The sequence below is a fragment of the Coregonus clupeaformis genome, chromosome 28 (assembly GCF_020615455.1).
Source record: "Coregonus clupeaformis isolate EN_2021a chromosome 28, ASM2061545v1, whole genome shotgun sequence".
Classification (NCBI taxonomy): domain Eukaryota; kingdom Metazoa; phylum Chordata; class Actinopteri; order Salmoniformes; family Salmonidae; genus Coregonus; species Coregonus clupeaformis.
The window spans coordinates 18,190,321-18,210,336 of record NC_059219.1 but is presented as its reverse complement, the minus strand read 5'-3'; the positions used below and the strand labels follow the sequence as shown (position 1 = coordinate 18,210,336).

At 42.8% G+C, this 20,016-nt stretch overlaps 1 protein-coding gene across 1 annotated transcript; it reads left to right on the top strand.

Moving 5' to 3' along the window:
- The first annotated feature begins 62 nt into the window (after window positions 1-62).
- LOC123482141 (importin subunit alpha-6) lies at window positions 63-11,603 on the top strand. Its single transcript, XM_045208675.1, has 14 exons — window positions 63-166; window positions 1,393-1,520; window positions 1,731-1,832; window positions 2,162-2,261; window positions 2,597-2,691; window positions 3,044-3,175; window positions 4,839-4,927; window positions 5,108-5,207; window positions 5,436-5,599; window positions 5,699-5,777; window positions 5,928-6,053; window positions 6,655-6,782; window positions 6,984-7,162; window positions 8,933-11,603. Exons 1-14 carry the CDS (start codon window positions 163-165, stop codon window positions 9,118-9,120), a joined length of 1,614 nt encoding a protein of 537 aa, XP_045064610.1. The 5' UTR covers window positions 63-162; the 3' UTR covers window positions 9,121-11,603.
- Window positions 11,604-20,016: the final 8,413 nt, after the last annotated feature.

Genomic DNA, 20,016 nt, shown 5'->3' with positions numbered 1-20,016 from the left:
CTGATGGATTTGACGTCACTGGTTGTTGATCCAAGGAGGGTTACTGGGAAATTTTTAAGCGATACAAGACGCCATATTGCTCTCAGCTGGACTCGGGAGGTTGCGTAAAGGAACTAATAATACCTAGCTACACCTAGGCGTTTCTGACATTATTCATCTTAAATGGGTAAGAGCAATACAATCGTCACAACCTTTTTATTGTCGTTTTCTTTTTTAAATCACGAATTATCGGATAACTTGGCATGATGATGGTTGCTAAACAAGAGGGGACAGGGGTGTGAAGGAGCTAGCTATCTAGCTTGCGAACGCTAGCTGTGTTATTAGCAAGATCAATCTCTTAAAAAGCTGTGATTTGGGTCTAATAATGGCAGTTTTAGCTACCATTGCCTATTATAATTGGTTTTACAGCTGATTTGAAGTATTATTTTGCTAACGATACGAATACTTTAGAAGGTTTTTGAACACCATGTAATTTAATTTAATTAGCACCTATAATTTATTAGCCAGCATGCTACTACTATTTGCTGTGTGCTAGGCCAGTGGTTCCCAACCTTTTTTGGTTACTGTACCACCAACTGGATTTTTCTCTGGCCGGAGTACCCTTGAAGTACCCCATCATGTGCATTTTACCAGTAAGCCTATGGTCTCAGGTACCTCCTGTGGATTGGCCAAGGACCCCCCCCCCGGCAGGGTTCCTAGGTAGTACCGCTGGTTTGGAACCACTGTGCTAGGCCGTACTGTACTAACGTTACTAGTTAGAGAGGAAACCGGTTTCTTGCGATTGGAGATATCCAGCCTTGAAGACGACTGATTCCCCCAGAAAATACAACAAACAATGTCAATGTGAAGCTGTCAACAAGACAGTGGCTAATGTTAGCTAACATTCATTAGCTAGCTAATTAGCTAGCTGATGCGCTTGTCATCTTTATCTAGCTAGCTAACTTGCTAGCTAACTTGCTAGCTAGGAATGGCATTCTTTGATTCTAGTTAGCTAACACAGAGATTACTAACAGCTGAGATCATCAAACGCTATCTTAGTTTTAGCCTGCCTAATCTAACGTTGATGATATTATGATGACAGCAAGCTCGAAACATTTGGTATTGTGTTGCTTTGATCACCAGTCTTCTTCATCAGCTGTCAAACTGTCACCCCAACTGCTGTTTTCGTGTGAAGATACGCATGGCAGGGTTTGTCTCAAACCACCTTTTGGCCAACAAATCCAAATTCACATCGAGAGTGATTTAATTTATTTGAATTTCCATTAGCGCCTATGTGAACAACAACATTAGCTAACTAGTCAGTCAAGTTTGGCTGGTTGTGTCTTCTGTAAATTCACAAGTTTGTATATTTGATCTTTTAGGATAACATTATGTTAACCCTTATTTCCCCAGACGAGATGGCAAGCCCAGGGAATGACCGAATGAAGAGTTACAAGAACAAAGCGCTGAACCCACAGGAGATGCGCCGGAGGAGAGAGGAGGAGGGGATCCAACTCCGCAAACAGAAGAGAGAAGAGCAGGTAGGGTGCTTCTAGTTCTTACACCTGGACCACTGAATCAGCTACTCTCAATTCTGTGGAGACAAACCTAATCTCATCCAATTTGAACATGTAAATGCCTTTGAATGGTAAATCTTCTCCAAATATGAGTAATTTTTGTATTACCTGTTATAGTTGTTTGGTTTGTTTGTGTTGTGACCTGCTAACACTTATCGCTCCCTCTTCCCCCAGCTGTTCAAGAGGAGGAATGTGTGTGTGCCCTCGGGCGATGAGTCCATGTTGGAATGCCCTATCCAGGACCCTGACATCAGCTCCACTGCACCAGTCTCAGGTGTAAGTGACCATTACTCCTATTGTCCCATTGTCTTACTCTCATGGTCTACACTATGCACAGAGGGACTAGCTATCTGTTGAAAGACAATGCCATTACTCCATAAAATAAGTAAAAAGAATGTTGGGGGAAACAGACGTTTTTGGTTTTCAAATCAATCTGTGATTAAAACTAGATGAAGGTCATTAGATCCATGTGCAGTTTACGTGATAAACCTGTCAGGTGTAGTTCTACATCGCATGCCCTGCAATATGTGTGTGTATAGTGTCAGAGTACATGGTTTTGTAAGACATTCATGTCTTTATGTATGTTGACTTGTGTGTGTTTGTAGGAAGGTGTCATAACTCCAGACATGATCCAGATGATCTTCTCTGAGGATCCAGACCAGCAGCTGATCGCCACACAGAAATTCAGGAAATTACTCTCCAAAGGTCTGTGTGAATCATGCAATACATAACAATCCCAATGCAGGGCTCATGCGATCTGTATGATCTTGGATGCGTCCCCGATGGGAACCAATTCCCTATTTAGTGCACTACTTTTTATATAGGGAATAGGGTGCCATTTGGGACGGACACATAGTTTGGTCTTGTATAGTATGTTTTCTCAACAACAAATGTGGATTGTTTGTGCCTTGATTAGACGTGATGCTATTCCATCCACACCGTATTGGAATGTTTCGGCATCACATGTTTTCAGCCATGAACCAGGATGTGTTTAAGCTAGTAGGGTGATGTCATTGTCATGCTCTCTTCTCTCTCATCAGAGCCCAACCCTCCCATCGATGAGGTCATCCTCACCCCAGGGGTCGTCAATAAGTTTGTGGAGTTCCTCAAGAGGAGTGAGAACTGCACTCTTCAGGTGAGTCAGGTGGCTGGGTCTGTTAGTTCGATGTGCTGGGAATTATTGGTTTGGTCTGTTAGAAATCGTAAAATGTATTCACTACACACAATGACACTAACAGCAAGCTGTTGAAATATATGATGTGAAGTCAGATTCTGTAATATCATAGCACATCCTGTTGGTATTAGTCAGTCTGCATGACATCTGCATTGTATTGCTCCCTGCCAAAATACCTTTATTAGTGAACTTTCCTCTGACTTTTTATGGCACTCAGTCAGTCATAACTCTTCAGCCTGTGTATCTGTCTGTGAGGGCTTATACTATGCTCCACATGTGACCGTGGTGTGAAATGCCTGTGTGTGTGACACAGTTTGAGGCAGCCTGGGCCCTGACCAACATTGCCTCGGGGACCTTCCTGCACACCAAGGTGGTTATCGAGACCGGAGCAGTGCCCATCTTCATCGAGCTGCTCAACTCGGACTACGAGGATGTCCAGGAGCAGGTGACTGAACAGCCTGGGTAGGGGGGCGGCTGAGGCCCGGGGGGCAGAGTTGCAGCAGGTTGGGACACTAACACATGGGTCACATGGATAGCTAGCTGGAATGAGATGTCATGGGATTTGTCCCACCAAGAAGATCCTATCTGAATAGTAAACCAGCTATGTTTGCCTTCCCTAAATATAAACTATATGGCTTCATTCCGATTCTCTACTCCTCTCCCTGAAGTGTTCTCTTGTTCACTCCCCCTCATGGGTTTAACGTTTATCCCTACATACAGTGAGGGAAAAAAGTATTTGATCCCCTGCTGATTTTGTAAGTTTGCCCACTGACAAAGACATGATCAGTCTATAATTTTAATGGTAGGTTTATTTGAACAGTGAGAGATAGAATAACAACAAAATAATCCAGAAAAACGCATGTCAAAAATGTTATAAATTGATTTGCATTTTAATGAGGGAAATAAGTATTTGACCCCTCTGCAAAACATGACTTAGTACTTGGTGGCAAAACCCTTGTTGGCAATCAGAGGTCAGATGTTTCTTGTAGTTGGCCACCAGGTTTGCACACATCTCAGGAGGGATTTTGTCCCACTCCTCTTTGCAGATCTTCTCCAAGTCATTAAGGTTTCGAGGCTGATGTTTGGCAACTCGAACCTTCAGCTCCCTCCACAGATTTCCTATGGGATTAAGATCTGGAGACTGGCTAGGCCACTCCAGGACCTTAATGTGCTGCTTCTTGAGCCACTCCTTTGTTGCCTTGACCGTGTGTTTTGGGTCAGCTGGCTTGAGATCATTGACAAGATCCTCCCGTGTAGTTCTGGGCTGATTCCTCACCGTTCTCATGATCATTGCAACTCCACGAGGTGAGATCTTGCATGGAGCCCCAGGCCGAGGGAGATTGACAGTTCTTTTGTGTTTCTTCCATTTGCGAATAATCGCACCAACTGTTGTTACCTTCTCACCAAGCTGCTTGGCGATGGTCTTGTAGCCCATTCCAGCCTTGTGTAGGTCTACAATCTTGTCCCTGACATCCTTGGAGAGCTCTTTGGTCTTGGCCATGGTGGAGAGTTTGGAATCCGATTGATTGATTGCTTCTGTGGACAGGTGTCTTTTATACAGGTAACAAACTGAGATTAGGAGCACTCCCTTTAAGAGTGTGCTCTAATCTCAGCTCGTTACCTGTATAAAAGACACCTGGGAGCCAGAAATCTTTCTGATTGAGAGGGGGTCAAATACTTATTTCCCTCATTAAAATGCAAATCAATTTATAACATTTTTGACATGCGTTTTTCTGGATTTTGTTGTTATTCTGTCTCTCACTGTTCAAATAAACCTACCATTAAAATTATAGACTGATCATTTCTTTGTCAGTGGGCAAATGTACAAAATCAGCAGGGGATCAAATACTTTTTTCCCTCACTGTAGCTAAATACTAAGCAATCTCAGCTCTATATGGTCCTAGCTGTGTGGATATATAACAATAGCAGTATATGTTATTACCCCCCAAGCCCAGCTCTATATGGTGCTGCTGTTTGTTGGAAATATAGCCTAGCTGCAGCACTGTATAGTATGGCTCCTAGCTGCATGCAAATATAGCTGCAATGTTACGGTATGGCAATATGCATGGCTGCTGCGTTAGAGGTGACGAGGGATTGGTGTATTTCAGGCCGTGTGGGCCCTGGGGAACATCGCCGGGGATAACGCAGAGTGCAGAGACTACGTTCTCAACTGTGGCATCCTGCCCTCCCTACAACAGTACGTGTGTGTGTGTGTGTGGAGGGTTTTGTCAGTCTGTAGGCCCATGTCGTTTTAACAAGGAGAAGTTGAGTTTAATACCATTACCTAATACATTGTATAATCAGATTAGTCAGGTTTAACAGTTTAATTGCAGTCAGAGAAACAAGGCGTACTGAAAACTGTTCTCTGCCCCCGCAGGCTGCTGGCTAAATCCAACCGTCTCACCACAACTAGAAATGCTGTATGGGCTCTGTCTAACTTGTGTAGAGGGAAGAACCCCCCTCCAGACTTCGCCAAGGTAATAGGGTGGATTCCCACACTGCCCAATCAGACGACAGTTCTAACAGTCCAACAGATCTCAGCTGTCAAATGCACAAACCGCTCTTGGATTTTGACCAATTTCTCCCAAAGCCATTCTCTTAGCTCTCCTTTCACCATTATCCCTCTTTCTGTCTTTCTTCCTCCTCGCTCTTCTCTTATTCTCTTCTCCCTCGCTGCTCTCTCCCTCCCTCTTCTCCTCCCCCAGGTGTCTCCCTGTCTGAGTGTGCTGTCCAGGCTGCTGTTCAGTAGTGACCCAGACGTGTTGGCTGATGCCTGCTGGGCCCTCTCCTACCTGTCTGACGGACCCAATGACAAGATACAGACTGTCATCGACTCTGGGGTCTGCCGCAGACTGGTGGAGCTACTCATGTAAGGACTACTAGAGACGCACACACACAAACACAAACAAACTAGCAAGCAATTGAGATGTTGGTGTACACTGACTGTGGTGTTGTTGGTCTTCCCCAGGCACAGTGACTATAAGGTGGTCTCTCCTGCACTACGTGCTGTGGGCAACATAGTGACAGGAGATGACATTCAGACTCAGGTAGAACTAGTTTTTATTTTCTTGCTACCTCTCTATAGCTTTGTCTCTCTCTTCACCCTGACGTGTGTGGAGTTTTGATCCTTCACATGGTCCTAGCTGTGTGTGTGGACTGGTGTGTAATCTTCACTGTGTGTGTGTTGATTGTTCCAGGTGATTCTGAACTGCTCGGCGCTGCCCTGCCTATTACACCTGCTCAGCAGTCCCAAGGAGTCCATCAAGAAGGAGGCCTGCTGGACTGTGTCTAACATTACAGCTGGAAACCGAGCACAGATCCAGGTGTGTGTGCGTACCCGTGCTTGATGGTAGCACAGTGTTTTAAGTAGTTGTCTACTTAAAACGCGATAAAACGTCACAATAAGGTGCAGAGCGTTTGATTTGGCTGCTGGGGGTCAAGGAGACCACCAGCTCCGCTAAAACCATTGACAACTACATGCCGTTTTCAAGGGATTGTTAAAAAATGTTAACTCTGGTTGTAATATCATCCTCTTAATGGTGGCCAATATTGAGGGATATTGTGAGGCTACCCTCACGTATCTGAAATTACATGATCAATGGATGTTTACTGATCATGAAAAGCATGCAGTTACTTGCTGTATAACTCTGATAGAGCTAATTTTGAACAATTGTTTTGCATGGAATAATTGGAACGGTGTAGTTCTGACTATGCTCGTCAAGAGGTTATGATATTACATCCAAATAGTTATAACATGTATTTATCAATACCTTTAAAACTGCACATTGTTTGTCAATGGTTTTAGAGCAGCTGGGGGTCTCCAAATCGAACACTCTGCACCTTATTATAATGTTTTATTGATAACGACCTATTGATGTGTGTGTATAATATGTCATCTCACTGTTCTCTCTCTTTGTTCCTCAGACGGTGATAGATGCCAACATCTTCCCAGTCCTGATAGAGATTCTTCAGAAGGCAGAGTTCCGCACCAGGAAGGAAGCAGCGTGGGCTATAACCAACGCTACCTCTGGGGGCACTCCTGAGCAGATCAGGTAATAACGCTCATCGAATTCTTGAAAATTTTGGAGATGTGCTGCTTACACAAAGATTTCATGAAATTAGTGGGAGTAGTCTCATGCTCGGCAGAAGTTGTTCTAGTGTAGCAGGCCTGTATGACCGTATCTCTGCTAAACCAATAGAACAAATGTGAATATAATGTCAATCTAACACTGTCTGTCTTGCTGTCCCTGTAGGTACCTGGTTAGTCTGAACACCATCAAGCCCATGTGTGACCTGCTGACAGTGATGGACAGTAAGATAGTGCAGGTGTCTCTGAACGGCCTGGAGAACATCCTGAGACTGGGAGAGCAGGAGGCCAAGCAGAACGGCACCGGCATCAACCCTTACTGTGCCCTTATAGAGGAAGCCTATGGTATGATACAGTGGGGAAAAAAGTATTTAGTCAGCCACCAATTGTGCAAGTTCTCCCACTTAAAAAGATGAGAGGCCTGTAATTTTCATCATAGGTACACGTCAACTATGACAGACAAATTGAGAAAAAAATATATCCAGAAAATCACATTGTAGGATTTTTTATGAATTTATTTGCAAATTATGGTGGAAAATAAGTATTTGGTCACCTACAAACAAGCAAGATTTCTAAGCACTCTAGCAAACTTCAGACGGGCCTGGACATGTACTGGCTTAAGCAGGGGGACACGTCTGGCACTGCAGGATTTGAGTCCCTGGCGGCGTAGTGTGTTACTGATGGTAGGCTTTGTTACTTTGGTCCCAGCTCTCTGCAGGTCATTCACTAGGTCCCCCCGTGTGGTTCTGGGATTTTTGCTCACCGTTCTTGTGATCATTTTGACCCCACGGGGTGAGATCTTGCGTGGAGCCCCAGATCGAGGGAGATTATCAGTGGTCTTGTAGGTCTTCCATTTCCTAATAATTGCTCCCACAGTTGATTTCTTCAAACCAAGCTGCTTACCTATTGCAGATTCAGTCTTCCCAGCCTGGTGCAGGTCTACAATTTTGTTTCTGGTGTCCTTTGACAGCTCTTTGGTCTTGGCCATAGTGGAGTTTGGAGTGTGACTGTTTGAGGTTGTGGACAGGTGTCTTTTATACTGATAACAAGTTCAAACAGGTGCCATTAATACAGGTAACGAGTGGAGGACAGAGGAGCCTCTTAAAGAAGAAGTTACAGGTCTGTGAGAGCCAGAAATCTTGCTTGTTTGTAGGTGACCAAATACTTATTTTCCACCATAATTTGCAAATAAATTCATTAAAAATCCTACAATGTGAATTGCTGGATTTTTTTCTTCTCATTTTGTCTGTCATAGTTGACGTGTACCTATGATGAAAATTACAGGCCTCTCTCATCTTTTTAAGTGGGAGAACTTGCACAATTGGTGGCTGACTAAATACTTTTTTCCCCCACTGTACGTGCGCACATACACACACACCATAAAATAATGGGACAGGCATCAACCCTTGGATGTACGCTTAATTCTGTATCGCCACCTTCTCCCTGAAATGGGCACTCATACACTCCCCCTTGTGGATTTATAAGGAATGCACTGACGTAAGGAGGGAGAGAGAACGATTGCACTCTTCAGGGAGAAGGAGAAATGTCATTAGGCTATGCATAAACACTTTAGCCAGTGGTCGGCAGGGATGTAGCGTTGATAGAGCATGGCGTTTGCAATGCCAGGGTTGTGGGTTCGATTCCCACGGGGGGCCAGTATAAAATAATATGTATTCACTAACTGTAAGTCGCTCTGGATAAGAGCGTCTGCTAAATGACTAAAATGTAAATGTAAATGTATGCACACACTGTTCCACTAGATGGCAGTAGATATGTTGCTGTGAAGTGAAAAGTGTACTCTGTAGTTCTTATCTCAAGAGATGTGAGGACACATGCTGCCAAATTTAAACACCATTAGTTAGTGGTTATGACTCAGTATTGTCATGTGAGTCACTAATGCCTAGGCCTGATTTATTCATTTGTGTGCATGTGTGTGTCCACTGGCTTTTCTTACTAGCACTGATTTTGCTGATGGCTGCTTTATTGAGGAAAGTTTTCTTTGCAATGACTGTGATATGTGGATGTCGTACCTACCTTAGTTGAATGCACTGACTGTAAGTTGCTCTGGATAATAGCATCTGCTAAATTACCTAAATGTAAAAATGTCCACTGCAGGTCTGGACAAGATAGAGTTCCTGCAGAGCCATGAAAACCAGGAGATCTACCAGAAGGCTTTTGACCTGATCGAGCACTACTTTGGTGTGGAGGAGGAGGACGCTAGCATCGCCCCTCAGGTGGACCAGAACCAAGGCCAGTTCATCTTCCAGCAGCAGGACGGGCCCATGGAGGGCTTCCAGCTCTAACCACACCCTGACCTTTGACCTTCACCCCTCTGAGTATCTACTACCCCCGCCCCAGAGATTCCAGCCTCCGTAGGGCTGTTTAGAACTGAACTGATGACACTACCCCATCTCTCCTCTCTCACTGGACCCACCAGCTCCACCTCTCTCTCCAAATCTTCATCTCCTGCAAGGCTAGCCTTGCCCTGCCACACCACCCTATCTGGAGAGAGAGAGTGAGCACGAGACGGAGAGACTGACTGACTGAAAGACTGACTGACTGAGGACAGCTCATTCTCAGTGTTTGAGACTTGTCCCCAGCTTCCTGGAGCTGTATGGAGCATTTGGGTTGTTTCTTTCTGTTGTAGACAATACAGTCTGTGCAGTGGCAAGCCTCCTAACATGGTAGGCATATGAAAGAAAGAGTTGGCTGATATTTTGTCTTACTCCCTAAATGTATTTTTATTTTATTATAATTATTTTCTGTGATATTATTATAATAATACATTATTATTATTATTACAATGACACTGGTGTCTCAATCACCCTCCATATCTCCTTTTTAAATGTGAAACTACCTCTTCAGTCTTCAAAAAGAAAACAAAAGATATGAACATATGAAGCATTTGACTGAGGATTCTCTGGATTTCACCAGATAGTCCAAGTAAAACTATCCCTACTAGTGTCCTGAAGAGGTTTAGTGACTGTATCAGCTCATTTCCTAACTTGTTGTACCTTTTGACCAGAGCTGAGAGAACGCTAGGCTACAGACGGCCTACTGTTTTCGCTCGAAGATGTACATTGTGTCATGATGGTAATGATGATGTGTGTATTTCAGTGACATATTATTTTTGAAGTTGGAAAGCAGCTGCACATCTCTTTCTCTGCACATCTCTTTCTCTGGGGTCTCTCCTATGTTGAAGATGGACTATGGTTGACCTGGAGATGCCTAATCTTATTTATTCTGTTGAAATATCTTTCTGCTCATTTGAGGGAGAGATGGTAAAAAACTGTAATTATTATTATCTGCTGCTCGCCACTGCTTAGCCCTGGCTGCAATATTAACGTTAGAATAACATTCAGGACACCAGTTGCATCAAACTGACTGCAGTAATGTAGATACATAGTGTTGGATGGCACTGCATGTAACTTGCTGCATTAGTCAGCATAGCGTTCAGCCAGGCTTATGCTTATCTGTAACAACTTTCCGGTAGGATTGGGACAACGTTAGGGTAACGTTGAGGAGTGTTCTGCTTGTGTGAGTGCTCCTTATTGAAGCGCTGCCAGCCAGCCACAAGTACAGGGCCAGATGGGTTAGGTTCAGTGACTAGCGTCTTTGTGATGCAGTGTCTGTCTGTAACAATCTCCAGGTGAATAAAAACCCAGGCTCTCAGAGTTCTTTTGTAGTTGTTGTTTTTTCCTTCATCTCACCATGAGTTATTATGATATCATGACTTATTTGTTTTTCCTGCAGTCTTTTTGTTTTATCAGTGGTGGTTAACCATGCATTGGACTTACTTAACGCTATTGGACGTTGATAGAAAATGCTCAGTTGAACTCGAGTTGCTCTGTATATTATATATACATGTAATAAATTATATGGGGGAAAAAATACCTACTAATTGGAAGGGGTGATTTATTAAATGCAGTATAATGTGTTTTCTGACAGATATGCTGTGGTGTTGTACTTATGGTTGAGTCTTTGCACACTTATCTGTTGCTGCTTTATTCTGATCTTCTGTTGGTCATGTTTGTCTCCTCTGGTTCCCCTCACCTTTAGAACTGCTTCTAGAATGTTTTGTTTAGAACAGCTTCTAGAAAACTGATTTAATTGTTTATTAAAAATGATATGAACTCTTGATTGGTGGAGGAAACCCAAACTGGCTATAGGCTCAGCAGTTCATGCTGAGCCGTTAAGTGTGTGACCACAAGCACAGTATTTCAGCATTCTACTTTTCTTTTAGTTTTAATCTCATCACTCCTGAAACCTGGCTCTTTACTTTTGGCATGTTATGTTTTTGAAAATTGTAGATTCTGTATACATTTTGAGTACCATATTAATTGATCCAAGGACTTAAATTATATATATTTACGTGAGATGGAAACTGTTTGTAATGCTACATTTTGTCATGCACATTAAAAATTGTGTATAGTTTTCTAATATTTCTCATGTTTGTACGATTGGATGATATGTTTTATGTTGATTTATTTCTCCCCCATTTGGGAATTTTTTTCATTTTGGCTTTGATACAGAGGCTATAAGGACTTCTGGGGTATTCTGTCCAGAATCCTCTAGTGTAGGTGATTACCGGATGATGCCGCCATTGTGGTTCTCTTTACTTTAACCCAATGGACCACAGAGGGCTGTGTGTGAAGCTGGACTAAACAGCTCCTCTCTGTGTTACTCATGGAGCTGTTGTCTGGCTCTCCTTTGAGGAATTAATGTCGACTTGACTAAAATAATGAAATAAAATGATCTGTTACACAAGGCCTCTTGTCGGCTGGAATATAGGGGATTTTGTCTTCAATTATGGTTTTGACAGAACTTGTCTGTTCAATTCTTAAGAATGAAACACACACAACCTTGTCTAGCCTGTTACAGTTCCTCATGGTGACTAGTAATGACTGTTACTGCAGCTGGTTTTAGAAGTCTGGTCCTGGCCCTGTTATCAGAACATCTTTGTCTGAGGTAACAGTGCATATATTACCTGGAGGCATTAGTCCTATGTGTGACTGCTAGAAGTACAGTGCCTTCAGAAAGCATTCACAGCCCTTGACGTTCTCCAATTTTTTGGGTGTTACACACTGAATTTAAAATGGATTAAATTGAGATTTTGTGTCACTGGCCTACACACTACCCCATAATGTCAAAGTGGAGTTATGTTTTAGACATTTTTAGAAATTAATTAAATATGAAAATCTGAAATGTCTTGAGTCAATAACTATTCAACCCCTTTGTTCTGGCAAGCCTAAATGAGTTCAGGAGTATAACTTTGCTGAAGTCACACAATAAGCATGGACTCACTCAGTGTGAAATAATAGTGTCAAACATTATTTTTTTATCACTACCTTATCTCTGTACCCCACACACAGTTATTTACGTCATTTAGCAGACGCTCTTATCCAGAGCGACTTACATGAGCAATTAGGGTTAAGTGCCTTGCTTAAGGGCACATCGACAGATTCTTCACCTAGTCGGCTTGGGGATTAGAACCAGCGACCTTTCGGTTACTGGCACAACGCTCTTACCCACTAAGCTACCTGCCGCCCCAGAATTATATGTAAGGTCCCTCAGTCGAGCAGTGAATTTCAAACACAGATTCAACCTCAAAGACCAGGGAGGTTTTCCAATGCCCTGCAAAGAACAGCACCTATTGGTAGCTGAGTAAAAAATGCAGACATTGAATATCCCTTTGAGCATGGTGAAGTTATTAATTACACTTTGGATGGTGTATCAATACACCCAGTCACTACAAAGATACAGGCGTCATTTCTAACTCAGTTGCCGGAGAAGAAGGAACCGCTCAGGCCAATGGTGACTTTAAAATAGTTCGAGTTGAATGGCTGTGATAGGAGAAAACTGAGGATGGATCAACAACACTGTAGTTACTCAACAGTACTAACCTAAATGACAGAGTGAGAAGAAGGAAGCTTGTACAGGATAAAAAATATTCCAAAACATGCATCCTGTTTGCAATAAGGCACTAAAGTGGTCCTCTGTAGCTCAATTGGTAGAGCATGGTGCTTGTAACGCCAGGGTAGTGGGTTCTAAAAATGTATGCGCACATGACTGAAAGTGGTTTTGGCATATTTTTATTTATTTTTTAGAAGTAAAACTACAAAAAATGTGGCAAAGAAATTAACTTTATGTCCTTCATACAAAGCATTATGTTCGGGGCAAATCCAACACAACACATCACTAAGTACCACTCTTCATATTTTCAAGGTGGTTGTGGTTGCATCATGTTATGGGTATGCTTGTCATTGGCAATGACTAGGGAGTTTTTTTTAGGATAAAAATAAACAGAATAGAGCTAAGCACAGGCAAATTCCTAGAGGAAAAACTGGTTCAGTCTGCTTTCCAACAGACACTGGGAGACAAATTGCTTACCAAGATGACATTGAATGTTCCTGAGTGGCCCAGTTACAGTTTTGACTTAAATCTGCTTGAGAATCTATGGTAAGACTTGAAAATGGCTGACAAGCCATGATCAACAACCAACTTGACAGAGCTTGAATAATTTAAAAAAGAATAATGAGCAAATATTGTAGAATCCAGGTGTGCAAATCTTACCCAGAAAGACTCACACAGCTGTAATCACTGCCAATGGTGATTCAAACATGTATTGACTCAGGGGTGTTAATACTTATGTAAATTATATACTTTTATACATTTTGAATTCAGGCTGTAACACAACAAAATGTGGAATAAGTCAAGGGGTATGAATACTTTCTGAAGGCACATATACAGTGAGGAAAAAAAGTATTTGATCCCCTGCTGATTTTGTACGTTTGCCCACTGACAAAGAAATGATCAGTCTATAATTTTAATGGTAGGTTTATTTGAACAGTGAGAGACAGAATAACAACAACAAAATCCAGAAAAACGCATGTAAAAAATGTTATATATTGATTAGCATTTTAATGAGGGAAATAAGTATTTGACCCCTCTGCAAAACATTACTTAGTACTTGGTGGCAAAACCCTTGTTGGCAATCACAGAAGTCAGACGTTTCTTGTAGTTGGCCACCAGGTTTGCACACATCTCAGGAGGGATTTTGTTCCACTCCTCTTTGCAGATCTTCTCCTAGTCATTAAGGTTTCGAGGCTGACGTTTGGCAACTCGAACCTTCAGCTCCCTCCACAGATTTCCTATGGGATTAAGGTCTGGAGACTGGCTAGACCACTCCAGGACCTTAATATGCTGCTTCTTGAGCCACTCCTTTGTTGCCTTGGCCGTGTGTTTTGGGTCATTGTCATGCTGGAATACCCATCCACGACCCATTTTCAATGCCCTGGCTGAGGGAAGGAGGTTCTCACCCAAGATTTGACGGTACTTTGCCCCATCCATCGTCCCTTTGATGCGGTGAAGTTGTCCTGTCCCCTTAGCAGTAAAACACCCCCAAAGCATAATGTTTCCACCTCCGTGTTTGACGGTGGGGATGGTGTTCTTGGGGTGTTAGGCAGCATTCCTCCTCCTCCAAACTCGGCAAGTTGAGTTGATGCCAAAGAGCTCGATTTTGGTCTCATCTGACCACAACACTTTCACCCAGTTCTCCTCTGAATCATTCATTGTTCATTGGCAAACTTCAGACGGCCCTGTATACATGTATGTGCTTTCTTGAGCAGGGGGACCTTGCGGGCGCTGCAGGATTTCAGTTCTTCACGGCGTAGTGTGTTACCAATTGTTTTCTTGGTGACTATGGTCCCAGCTGCCTTGAGATCATTGACAAGATCCTCCCGTGTAGTTCTGGGCTGATTCCTCACCGTTCTCATGATCATTGCAACTCCACGAGGTGAGATCTTGCATGGAGCCCCAGGCCGAGGGAGATTGACAGTTCTTTTGTGTTTCTTCCATTTGCGAATAATCGCAACAACTGTTGTCACCTTCTCACCAAGCTGCTTGGCGATGGTCTTGTAGCCCATTCCAGCCTTGTGTAGGTCTACAATCTTGTCCCTGACATCCTTGGAGAGCTCTTTGGTCTTGGCCATGGTGGAGAGTTTGGAATCTGATTGATTGCTTCTGTGGACAGGTGTCTTTTATACAGGTAACAAACTGAGATTAGGAGCACTCCCTTTAAGAGTGTGCTCCTAATCTCAGCTCGTTACCTGTATAAAAGACACCTGGGAGCCAGAAATCTTTCTGATTGAGAGGGGGTCAAATACTTATTTCCCTCATTAAAATGCAAATCAATTTATAACATTTTTGACATGCGTTTTTCTGGATTTTGTTGTTATTCTGTCTCTCACTGTTCAAATAAACCTACCATTAAAATTATAGACTGATCATTTCTTTGTCAGTGGGCAAACGTACAAAATCAGCAGGGGATCAAATACTTTTTTCCCTCACTGTAGGTGATTACCGTATCATGCCACCATTGTGGTTCTGTTTCCTTTAACCCAATGGACCACAGAGGGCAGTGTGTGAACCTCGACTTAACAGCTCCTCTCTGTGTTACTCATGGAGCTGTTGTCTGGCTCTTCTATGAGGGGTTAATGTTGACTTGACTGTAAAATAATGAAGAATATGAAATAAAATGATCTGTTACACATAAGGCCTCTTGTTGGATGGAATTTAGTGGATTTTGTCTTCAGGACATCTGTCTATTCTTCTGCACAAAATCAATTATGGTTTTGACAGAACTTGTATGAAACACACACACACACACACACACACACACACACACACACAGAGGACCTTACAATATACCTTGTCTAGCCTGTTACAGTTCCTCATGGTGACTAGTAGTGACTGTTACTGCAGCTGGTTTAAGAAGTCTGGTCCTGGCCCTGTTATCAGAACATCTTTGTCTGAGGTAACAGTGCATACATTACCTGGAGGCATTAATGCTATGTGTGACAGAAGGAAGCATACCTCCAAATCAAATCAAATCAAATCAAATTGTATTGGCCACATGCGCAGACATTACAGTGAAATGCTTACTTACAGCCCTTAACTAACAGTGCATTTATTTTTAATAAAAAAGTAAAATAAAACAACAACAAAAAAGTGTTGAGAAAAAAAGAGCAGAAGTAAAATAAAGAGTCAATGTGCGGGGGCACCGGCTAGTTGAGGTAGTTGAAGTAATATGTACATGTGGGTAGAGTTAAAGTGACTATACATAAATAATTAACAGAGTTGCAGCAGCATAAAAAGATGGGATGGGGGGTGGGGGTGGGGGGGCAGTGCAAATAGTCCGGGTAGCCATGATTAGCTGTTCAGGAGTTTTATGGCTTAGAGGTAGAAGCTGTTGAGAAGTCTTTTGGACCTAGACTTGGCACTCTGGTACCGCTTGCCGTGCGGTAGCAGAGAGAACAGTCTATGACTACGGTGGCTGGAGTCTTTGACAATTTTGAGGGCCTTCCTCTGACACCGCCTGGTAGAGAGGTCCTGGATGGCAGGAAGCTTGGCCCCAGTGATGTACTGGGCCGTACGCACTACCCTCTGTAGTGCCTTGCGGTCGGAGGCCAAGCAGTTGCCATACCAGGCGTTGATGCAACCAGTCAGGATGCTCTCGATGGTGCAGCTGTATAATTTTTTGAGGATCTGAGGACCCATGCCAAATCTTTTCAGTCTCCTGAGGGGGAATAGGCTTTGTCGTGCCCTCTTCACGACTGTCTTGGTGTGTTTGGACCATGATAGCTCGTTGGTGATGTGGACACCAAGGAACTTGAAGCTCTCAACCTGTTCCACTACAGCCCCGTCGATGAGAATGGGGGCGTGCTCAGTCCTCTTTTTTTTCCTGTAGTCCACAATCATCTCCTTTGTCTTGGTCCAGACACTTCCTGTATGTGGGTGCTGTCTATCCAGCTGATCCAGTTCCACCCCCCAGCCCTTTCACATAACCCAACCTCAGTGTGATCACGAGAAGTCTACCTGAGAGTGTCATACGTCACAGGACTGGAGGCATCCACTGTAAAACAACAACGACAACTTCACTTCACACCACTGTTTACCACGGCTAGACAGACACAGAGTCTGCATCTCAAAATTGCTCCTATCAAAGGAAACCTTGTTGTTTATTGTGTTTATTGAGACAGTGGAAGCATTATTTTGTTCACATCCTGATAGCAGGGCCACAGAGCTTGCATATTTTGCCTTGTCGTTTTAACTGTTGTGATGCACACCAAAAACACCTAAACTATCCATATTTATAACACATTGTCACATTTTCTCACAAACAAGTTGATTAGCAATCCAGAATCAGGATTGCTGTCATAGAATAGTAAAGTATAAACACTCCCAGTTAAAGCTGGCTCTCCCTGCTCAAGGGCGATTATTTCCTCAGAGTGTCAGTGACTAGGCATTCGAAGAGAAGAATTCCATCCACATCCTATTTCAGTGTAGTATTTGTCCAATGTCAGTTAACCTGATTTGAGTTTACGGTCTGTTGATATGGGTTCGAAGTGTGAGAATGGTGTAAGCTGAGTTTCTGTGGAACTCTTTATGACTTATATTTAGCTGTTATGTATCATCTGAATTGATTAGAACAAACATTATTTTCTGTCATATCCAATTACGATCTTGTCTCATCACTGTAACTCCCCAACGAGCTCGGGAGAGGCAAAGGTCAAGACATGTGTCCTCCAAACCGCGCTCCTTAACACCCGCCCGCACCAGTGTCAGAGGAAACACTGTTCAACTGACGACCGAAGTCAGCCTGCAGGCGCCGGGCCCACAACAAGGAGTCACTAGAGCGCGATGAGCCAAGTAAACTTTCTCTCTATCCCTCTCCCTGTCTCTGTCCTCATGGTGTTATTGTGTCATAACCAGACAGGCATGCTCAGAATGGGGAATTATCAGAGTAGAAGACAATACATGACAGTAGATTTGCCAGAAGCTGTTATCATCTCATGCTAGCAGACTGACCACAATTATCTGTATTTACCCATGCTAAATCAAACCTCTCATCCCATATCAGACAAGGACTATATTGTTTTTACCTTGTACCTCTGAATATAAATACATATGGTACATACAGTGGGGGAAAAAAGTATTTAGTCAGCCACCAATTGTGCAAGTTCTCCCACTTAAAAAGATGAGAGAGGCCTGTATTTTTCATCATAGATACACGTCAACTGTGACAGACAAATTGAGAAAAATAAATCCAGAAAATCACATTGTAGGATTTTTTATGAATTTATTTGCAAATTATGGTGGAAAATAAGTATTTGGTCACCTACAAACAAGCAAGATTTCTGGCTCTCACAGACCTGTAACTTCTTCTTTAAGAGGCTCCTCTGTCCTCCACTCGTTACCTGTATTAATGGCACCTGTTTGAACTTGTTATCAGTATAAAAGACACCTGTCCACAACCTCAAACAGTCACACTCCAAACTCCACTATGGCCAAGACCAAAGAGCTGTCAAAGGACACCATAAACAAAATTGTAGACCTGCGCCAGGCTGGGAAGACTGAATCTGCAATAGGTAAGCAGCTTGGTTTGAAGAAATCAACTGTGGGAGCAATTATTAGGAAATGGAAGACATACAAGACCACTGATAATCTCCCTCGATCTGGGGCTCCACGCAAGATCTCACCACGTGGGGTCAAAATGACCACAAGAACGGTGAGCAAAAATCCAGAACCACATGGGGGGACCTAGTGAATGACCTACAGAGAGCTGGGACCAAAGTAACAAAGCCTACCATCAGTAACACACTATGCCGCCAGGGACTCAAATCCTGCAGTGAGAGACGTGTCCCCCTGCTTAAGCCAGTACATGTCCAGGCCCGTCTGAAGTTTGCTAGAGTGCATTTGGATGATCCAGAAGAGGATTGGGAGAATGTCATATGGTCAGATGAAACCAAAATAGAACTTTTTGGTAAAAACTCAACTCGTCGTGTTTGGAGGACAAAGAATGCTGAGTTGCATCCAAAGAACACCATACCTACTGTGAAGCATGGGGGTGGAAACATCATGCTTTGGGGCTGTTTTTCTGCAAAGGGACCAGGACGACTGATCCGTGTAAAGGAAAGAATGAATGGGGCCATGTATCGTGAGATTTTGAGTGAAAACCTCCTTCCATCAGCAAGGGCATTGAAGATGAAACGTGGCTGGGTCTTTCAGCATGACAATGATCCCAAACACACCGCCGGGCAACGAAGGAGTGGCTTCATAAGAAGCATTTCAAGGTCCTGGAGTGGCCTAGCCAGTCTCCAGATCTCAACCCCATAGAAAATATTTGGAGGGAGTTGAAAGTCCGTGTTGCCCAGCGACAGCCCCAAAACATCATTGCTCTAGAGGAGATCTGCATGGAGGAATGGGCCAAAATACCAGCAACAGTGTGTGAAAACCTTGTGAAGACTTACAGAAAACGTTTGACCTGTGTCTTTGCCAACAAAGGGTATATAACAAAGTATTGATAAACTTTTGTTATTGACCAAATACTTATTTTCCACCATAATTTGCAAATAAATTCATTAAAAATCCTACAATGTGATTTTCAGGAATTTCTTTTCTCATTTTGTCTGTCATAGTTGACGTGTACCTATGATGAAAATTACAGGCCTCTCTCATCTTTTTAAGTGGGAGAACTTGCACAATTGGTGGCTGACTAAATAATTTTTTCCCCCACTGTACATATGGTTACTATTTCTTATTCAAATCCATTGTGATGTATCTTTGTGAATCTTTGTATCTGTGTGAATCTTTGAATGTCTGTCGGTTTGCATGCATGTTTGTGTGACTGGACTGGGTCTCTGTGTCTTTCATCACTGTGTATTGACTGTATGTCTGTGTGTCTATGAAAATATTTTTCAGATATTTTGAATAGTTTGTTTCCTCATTCCAATGATTGTGCACTGTTCATCATCCCCTTTCGTTGGTGGAATTTAGGACAGACCTAAGTTAAACATCTCCTCAATGACTCACACCTCAAAGACTTGGTCAAGTCAAAGGGCACTTTTGAAATTGCTGCCGAATTTGAACGCGAGCCAAGACTGACTGATCTACAAATCACGTTGCATCATAAATAACTACTCATGATTATTATTAATATATCAGTCAGTCAGTTACAATTTACCCATGATACACGGTTTTGATGCTCTGAACATAACCAAAGTTAACATCAGCCTGAAATGATTGATAAGTCTGGTGACAATGTTAGGGACAGGAGTGGAAGTTTACTGGAGTTACTGAAAAAAACTTCTAACTTCAGATGTGTGCACTTAACTCAAACTTTCTTGTTAATAATGCAT